Source organism: Hippocampus guttulatus, chromosome 6, assembly GCF_054856545.1.
Source record: "Hippocampus guttulatus isolate MCC_2025c chromosome 6, RoL_Hgut_1.0, whole genome shotgun sequence".
Lineage (NCBI taxonomy): Eukaryota > Metazoa > Chordata > Actinopteri > Syngnathiformes > Syngnathidae > Hippocampus > Hippocampus guttulatus.
The window spans coordinates 24645263-24653398 of NC_141266.1; the positions used below are offsets into that span (position 1 = coordinate 24645263).

The 8136-nt window shown below is 48.6% G+C and overlaps 1 protein-coding gene across 5 annotated transcripts; it reads right to left on the minus strand.

Moving 5' to 3' along the window:
• Positions 1–582: 582 nt before the first annotated feature.
• khdc4 (KH domain containing 4, pre-mRNA splicing factor) lies at positions 583–7858 on the minus strand. Of its 5 annotated transcripts, none has more exons than XM_086113427.1 (14): positions 7702–7858; positions 7275–7455; positions 6658–6786; positions 6027–6106; positions 5888–5940; positions 5618–5793; positions 5207–5418; positions 4461–4521; positions 4329–4389; positions 3221–3561; positions 2935–3081; positions 2320–2429; positions 1763–1848; positions 583–1170 (listed from the first exon to the last, which is right to left on the minus strand). In XM_086113427.1, the coding sequence occupies exons 1-14, from the start codon at positions 7728–7730 to the stop codon at positions 944–946; spliced, it is 1893 nt and encodes a 630-aa protein (XP_085969553.1). In that variant the 5' UTR covers positions 7731–7858; the 3' UTR covers positions 583–943. The 5 variants fall into 5 exon arrangements, 3 of the variants coding, with proteins under 3 accessions (XP_085969553.1, XP_085969551.1, XP_085969554.1); XM_086113425.1 differs by having other exon boundaries at positions 583–1173; XR_015101175.1 differs by having other exon boundaries at positions 1099–1170; positions 2320–2401.
• Between the last annotated feature and the right edge of the window lie 278 nt (positions 7859–8136).

Consider the following 8136-nt stretch of genomic DNA (forward strand, 5'->3'; position numbering starts at 1 on the left):
GAGAAAAAAAACAAACAAACATTTGTGTGTCTATGTATCTGTTAGTTATATATTTGTTTGTGTTAATGAACACTGCACCCTAATCATCCTATCAGTCTCATTTTCACAAAAAAAATATTTAAAAAATAAAATAAAGCAGGTAAATCTTTAATTTACGGTGGCGCGTGATTACGTCACCGGAAGTTGTTAGCGCTCAGCAGACTGCAATTGCAGCTTGTGTTCAGAGCTGTTGCACTCTTATCTTTCATCGTCATTATTCTCATTCAGAGTTTGCTTCATATACAATTCACCGAGGGCACGGGCAAAGAATAGGAATCTAGGAGAGCCCAGGGAAGCACTTTAAAACGGTACGTGTGAGCTACGATAGTTAACAGGCTGCAAAAGTGTATCGCATGCCTCAGTTTCAGGCTGTTTCTCATCATGGCGTGCGTGCGTGCGTGCGTGTGTGTGTGTGTGTGTGCCTCTCTTCGAAAAACATTAGAAAAAAAAAAGTAAAATACACGCGTCCTAACGCAGGTGGCCATCAGGGAGGCCCTACCAAGCGGGGCTGGTCGCTTGGTAGGAATTTTTTTTTACACAGGATTATAATTTACGCCACTTTATTTCCAAAAAGCAACATTTAAATTACTACACATTAGTCCAATACAATTGCGACAAAAACAAAACAACATGGTGTGTCCAGGACTGAAGAAGGATGAAATTAAAGCTGCTCATCCTTTTTTATTGTTTCCACAAAGAATCTATTCAGATATTCACTTTTTTTTTTCTTCCAAAATTCAAACTGGCATTGCTGATGTGACCTTTCCAACATCGCAGCTTTGCAAAGTGTCACTTCGAAAAAGGATCATCTTTACACTGTACATGTGTGTAGAAAACACAAAATATGCTTACTTGAACTAAACCCAAAGCTACGAGTCATCCGCGCAGAACTGCTGTCGAACTTTCAGGGTGCCATCCAGAAAGGCATAGACTGCTGCTGCGGCTGCGTTTTCGCCCGGGGGGGCGGCGGCGGCGGGCAGCGGTACCCCTGGATCCAGTCTAAGGAGGTAGAAGGAGAGCCCCCAGGGTTACCTGACCCCGAGGCTTTGGAGCTCGGGTGGTCTTCCTCTTCGTCGGAGGAGTCGCCGGCGTATGCGACCAAGCCCGTTTTTAGCCTCTTCCCAGTCGGCTCTGCTAAAAGGAGGCGGGGAGGATGCACATTTGGAGGGGGGGGACAAGAAAACAACAACAACAACAACAAAACATGGCAGCAGCAATTCAACACAATCCACATTGGAAGAAAAAGATTAGTTTGGCGGAGGATGGGAGGGCCATCCCGCAACCGCCATTGGTCAGTCGGGGGGGGGGCGTCCAAAGGAGCGTCAGGATGGCGGCACGTGACAGGTCGTTATCAGCCCCCCCCAGCCCCCCAGGGATGACATGGAAGAGAGGAAAAACAGAGGAAAAAAAGAGAAAACACAAAAACAGGAGAGACTCTCGTTAGTGAGGGAGGCCAACGCTGCACACAGATGATGATGTCATCAGAACGGGACAAGACACTGGATAAAAGGCTCCATCAACTATTTGTCGGTTTTTTTAGTCGCTGCTGCAGAATCCTGGAAGAGTCATGGAAATGCATCAACCCTGCCTCAGCTCAGCCATAGGAGATATTTTTAGTTTAAGTCTATGTGGATTCCTGCTAAAACGGGGGGTGGGGGGCACACTCCACTTCTGCGGAGAGCGGACTTGGACGGGATTTCTCAATGTGACGTACTGGACTTACCCACGGGGCCTTGCGGTGGCCTCCTCTCCTCCATCTTGGGTCTCACACCATTTACGGGCAACAGCGGTGGAGGCATTAGCTGCCTACTGAAGAAACAAGCCAACCGACACTTAGACATTTATAGTGATGAGATAAAAACAACAACGTTGTTCCGCTACTGATTAAATAAACAGGGCAGTGGTTTTAAATTGTGGTGCAGTTGTTAAAACTACAATATGTTTGCATGCAATATTTTTGGATTGGTTTGTTGGTGCATTTTTTTGGTTTGCCAGTCAGACTGCGCAGCGTTTCGTTCACGATGTTGGCCAAAGCAAAATTGTAACGTTACAATCATTCCGTGTTGAAAATAGTGGCATATTCTGAGTGAAGAAAGTAATCAAGCATGTTCCTTAAAATAATAGCGTTTATGGTAATATGAGAAACCGTGTCACATAGTGTTTGAGTATGTGTGTGTGTGTGTGTGTATATATATAGATAGATAGATAGATATCTATAGATATATAAAAAGGAAGTAAAGTCAGTGTAGGGGAAATGATTTCCAACTAAACTCTGCCTACCTGTCCCTCGCACTCGTCGGGCCAGAGGAACTCGAAGGTGGGGGTCCTGCAGTCTCGGGGCAGCCCGCGGAGAAGCCTGCACCTAAATTAGTCATATGAATGGGTCCATGCTATGAGCAGAAAGACACACAGGCGCCATTAGCGGACATCCTCAACTTGACTCTACTGGCCACAGCATCAAGTGTCACTTTTTTAGTTTTTTCCGTCTCTTATTTCTGACCAGGTGTCTGACCAACTTTTCCTGGGTCACAATTTTTCGACACTTTTCAGCCCATCACAGAAAATATTTTTTCCCCACTAAGCACGTCAAAAAGCTTCACACACCAACATGATTAAAAAAAGAGACAAAAGTAAAGCAAAATTTCAAGAGTTTGAATTGTTCCCACAGTGTGGGGGAGGAGATATGCTTGAGAGCATTATTGAACCTTCTATTTGCATATTCGTTCTGTACATGCTAAGCTAATAGCGATGCTAATCTTTGTTAGCCCATCGATGGCGTTTCCCATGCATTTTAGCATGAAGTCAGCTGACTTGCGTACAGCTAATGATGATGACGGTGTGTGAAAAGGCAAGGCAGATGTAGAAAGCGATTGCCGCGTTGTAGCGGTTGCTCACCTGATAGCCGAGCAGGCCACTGTCACACTCGTCGGGTACTTCTTCTGTGAATCGTCTTTTCTGCGCTGGATTGGCCGACATGGACGGAGGAGGCGGCGCTTTGGGCGGCGCCACAGCCGACGGAACGTAGGACATGGGAGGAAGCGTCTGCTCCGAGACGAGAAACACGTTTGTTTGCCAAGTACGGAATCAAGGCGTCCCGAAAAAGCATTTTTGAGTGTTCCGTTCGCTGTCAGCTATGATCATCGCGCACGGTATGACATTCCCAATGATCGCAAATGGGTACCTGAACCACCGAAGCCGGAGGAGGAACTGGAACTGGGGCCGGAACCGGAACCGGAGGCAGAACGGGTGGCGGAAGAGGTGCCGGAACGGGAGCGGAAACGGGAGGCGCCGGACAGAGCGGCGGGCCCAGATTTGGAGGCGGCGGTGGAGGCACCGGCGTCGGTGGGAACTGAGGGAGAACAACCTTGTGTGGCGCAGGGGGCGGCATGGGGGAGTGCACGGGGAAGGGCATCGGCGGGGGCTGGTTCTGAGGCGGCGGCACCGGCATGGGGTAGCCCGGCTGGAAGCCGGCCGGGGGGTAGTACGGGGGCATCCCGTTCATCACCGGGGGCTGCGTGAAGCCTGCAAGGAGCAGAGGGGTCCGAATGTCAGTGTCTTGTCCAAGGAAACCAAGTCTTCGAAAAAAAATCATGACCTTTATTTGAGAAGAGAAAAAAAAAAACATGGAGCGACACCGTTCACAGATCTGTCAAGGGAGACTCCCCCCCCCCCCCACATCTCACGCTCTCTTTTTATCTCGTTGGGAGGGCTATCCCATCAGCTTGATTGCAAATTTTGCCAGACGGCAAGGTTCCAACTCAAGTTCTTGGAGTCGTCAGAGTTTCTTTTCCTTCCCCTTCGTGAGGCAAGGCAAAGATATGTAAACATCAGCAACAAACCCCCCCCCCCCCCATGGTGTCTTTCAAAGAGTGACAGACACAGACACTTCAAAGGAAAGGCTCCCCGAGGGTGAATGAGGCGACAAGGTGACAAGCAGGTGCCAAGCAAGCTCGTTTGCCACCGGTTGCGTTTAACGAGGTCATGTATCAACGGTGTCGTTTCTAGACGAGCAAAGTCGCGCGCGAACCCAACAGCTACGTAGCTGCCGCTCGGACGCTTCATTCAAGCCCGCCGAATCATGTTCAGCGTTGAACAAATCAAAGGCTCAAGCATCTTTGGGCGATTGGCCCAAATTGCTGCCATTGGCGTCCCCTGGCACTTAAAACCAAAGACTCTGATTCGGGTTGTTTAAAAGAAAGAAGAAAAAAAAAAAAAGGCGTGAGCGGGTCAACCTTGACCAAAAATGTCCCAAAATAAAGAAATGTTGAAATCCCGTTTTGACAACCTACCTTGTTGCGATGGCATCACTGAGCTCATTTGAGCGAGGAAGCGAGAATACTCCGCGTGGACCTGATCAAAGAAGACAAAAGCTCAGCGTGGTTCAACGCGAACAGGAGCAAGCGATCGAAGGCGCTACTCACGGTCTGAAGCAGGTTTTGACACAAAGTTTTGGCCGCCGCAAGACCTTCCGGTTTGGGATGACTGCAGTGAAAGATGGGAAACGCGGTGAGCTCAAAGTACTACTGTTCCATCCGGACAAGCGCAGGGGAGCCGTGTTCACAACCATCCACGCAGTCCAGATTCACCGCACATTGTCAAAGACCATTTGCGGATTCAAACGACGTCAGATGTTGGAGTGTGTAAAGGGGTTTTGTTGAGACAAACGGACATTTGCTACCGTCTTCTGGCATTTTGATGCCAAGATGTTGAGATGAGCTGAGGAGTTTCATTTCAACATAGAATACAAACATCAAATTGATGTGGAATGCAGTTATCGTTTTTGTTCACTTGGGTCGCTTTCCTCACGTCTTACTTGGGTAGTCTGTGTGACTTTTGAGTGTGGGTGTGCGTGGCTTTAAAAGGCGGGGCCTGACCTGGTGAGTGACGCGTGCGCACGAGCGCAGCCGACAGTGGATTGGCGAACCGATCTGCGTGTTGAGTGACTGGACATCGACGGTGGGCGAGAGAAGCTCACGGAAAAATGCGCCATTTGCTTTTGTTGGACAAAGTGCATCGCCAACTGTGTCTATCGTTGACCAATCGCCGGACGGGGTGTGACAAATGCCTTCCAACCATTGGTGGCCACAATGGCAAGCGCGATCGATTAGATGGGGAGCGATTTCGAAAATCACGCGGACTTGAGCGCCCCCCCCCCCCCCCCTCCCACCTGATGTAGATGTACATGGGCTCGAAGGCCTCTCGTCCAGATGTGGGCTCCAGACAGCCCGAGCCCTTTCCCCTGAGGAAGACTTTGGCCCCGGTCTCAGACTGGATGTGCTGCAAGTACGAGCAGCTCGGTCCCTCCACCCGCTCTTTGACCACAAAGCCCGGGATGGCGTGCTCCAGGCCCACAAAGATCTTATCTTGAACGTAGTGCATCTGTCAGAACATGTCACGGGAATCAGTTGTCAAGGCAAAACCTATTTTGGAGTGCTCGGGAATTCAAGTGGCACTTCCAAAGGTTATTTCCACAAAAACTTTAAAAAAAAAAAAAAGTCTTTATGGTAGGAGCTTGAGGAAAGACTTGCAAAACTTTTGAGGTCCCAGTGTGTTTTAGATCCTCACGTCGCCCTCTTACCCCGGTGTGGAAGTGCGGCTTGTGATGCGCCATCGGGGGAAGCGAAGGTGGAGGTGCTTGCTGATAAACGGTCACGGCGGGCGTGGTGGAGGAGAAGGACGAGGACGCCGACGACGAGGCGGTGGCTGCTTTCACAACCCCGTTGGTGATGATCTCCTTGATCTTGTTCACAGCTCCTAAAAGCGCAGAGGAAATCATCAGTCGCAGACAAAAATTAAAAATAAATACATCATCATCATTACACATGACACGCATGACTACTGTACTGACGGTCCACGAGCTCCCGCGTCTGTCCCTGAACGTGCAGATACAGAGGGCGGTCCCTGGGACAAAAGAGCGCAGAGGTCGTATTAGGACATACATTAAAAAAAATAACAAGAAGAAATCCAAAAAAAAAAAAAAAAGTCACCCGGGTGGCGCTTTGCCCTTCTCCTCTGCAGTCATGTAGCGTCCTCGGGTGGACACGGCGGCACTGCTCACTTTACTGATCTGGAAACAAAGAGTTGAGCACATCTTCAAATAGATTTCATCAGTGGTGGGCCATCAAGCGGCTAACCTCAATTCTAATTCGTGTTCCATGAAATTGCATTGGCTGCGCTGCTTCCAGTACACACAAATATTAGATTTTATTTGTTTGTTCGTTTGTTTTTCAATCATTAAAACACGTCTGTCTAATCTGCCCAGAGCCTTCAGAATCATTAGTGCTCGGCAACTTCTTCAATACATTGTGACTCAGGTGAGAAACGTGACATAGTTGCATGCTTTTATATTATATTTTTGTATCGTATTGATTGGCTTCTATAATAGTGACTGTACAACCCTGTCAAATTTGAATGATTGATTAAAAAAAAAAAATCACCAAGTACATAAAATGAGGCTTCGAAAACATGAGAATCAGGCGTTGAAACACCGCTAACATGATAATTGACCGAGATATCGTCGCTATCCTGTGAAAAACCCGTATGGCCATTTTTGGTATTTAAAAAATGTTTACATGAATGAGATGTCCGAAACGCAGGCACCCAGTCATCCATACTGACCTCGTCTTGTGTCTGTCCTCGCGTCAAGAGATTCCGGCATGTGATCGGGACATCATTGATCTCGACCTCCGCCACCACCAGGTCGTCTTTAGTCTTGGCTGGCACCTGAGGTTTCCCGATGCCCATTACCTGTCAGGGAGAAGGGGAGGGAACGATAAACGGAGTGGTTTTACCTCAAAGATTACATTTATAGAAAATGCTTTTCATGGACACATTTGGGCTGTCTGGGGAAAATCAAAGCCTGGGTGGCACTAAACTTCTCGTGTTTGGTCTCGGTGGCCCTTGTACATCTCATCATGTCTCCGGTTTGTCCAAAATGCTGCTGCCTACCTCCTAACTGGAGCTCATAGGAGGAAGCGGTGTGGCGGTTTCGAAAAGCATCCATAAATAAAGCTGACAGGTAAATTAGGTCCTTTGTACGAACAAATCAAAGTACCGCTGCAATTTGAACTGCCTCCGGGTGTCATTATGACGCAGGGCAGTTCTAAACTACTGCCAACTACAACCCTATGATTACAGTCATACCTCTGGCGGTGTCAAGCGACTCTCATTCCAGGAGCAGGTTAAACAAAATCAAACGGCAGAAAACTTTGCTTGCAGCAGTGTTTGTCGCGTACCTTTTCAACAGGCCCCGGTGGGCCGATCTGCGAGGGCTTGAGTTTGCCCTTGGCCACGAGCATGGCGTTAATCTTCGCGGCAACGGCGGCGGCTGCGTCCAGAGCTCCGGTGGGTGCCGCCTCAGCCTCCCCCGGTCCTCCGCAACCGGGACCCGGCTGGTCCCACTTGCTGGCGCGGCGGCTAAGTAAAACAACAACAACGCACCGTTTACTCATACGCAGCCGAGTGGAAGGTTTGCATATGATCATATGATTACAGGCCTTGTTGTGATTGCGGTATTTTAAGAGACGGAAAGGTATGTAGCCCGTTCGAATAAAATGTGGCTAACTACAAAGAGCTAATTCGCAGCAAGAGTCCTCCGTGATTACATAAATATCACAAGGGTATAAATGACGACGGCGAAAATTTACACGAACGCAAACTCACCCGCCGTTTTGACTTCCACCTAATGACATATAGGTCCTTAAGAGTTCCTCTTTCGCCGTGTAAAACACACGCGAGGGTTGTCTTCTCCTATATTTAGCACACGTACGGCACGAACTGACGCTGAGCTAAGCAAGCTGACGCTTCCGTCTCCGGTTTGTGGGTTGTTGCTCAAAGCCGCCGTGAGAGGGCGACAAAGACAATCTGGTCGTTTTTCAAAATGGTGGCGCTCACCTGTTCCATTTTGGAGGTACAGTATATATCAGCCTCCTTCCTCAACTGGCGGACCGCGATCCACGACCGGACCGCCGACCTCCTCTGTCCGGTCCCCTCGGCGAATTGTATAAAATAATAAATTATAAAGTGATTTTTACGTTATACATTTTATATTTTTGGACTATAATCTACGCATTACCGCGATCGCTTGTTAAAATGATC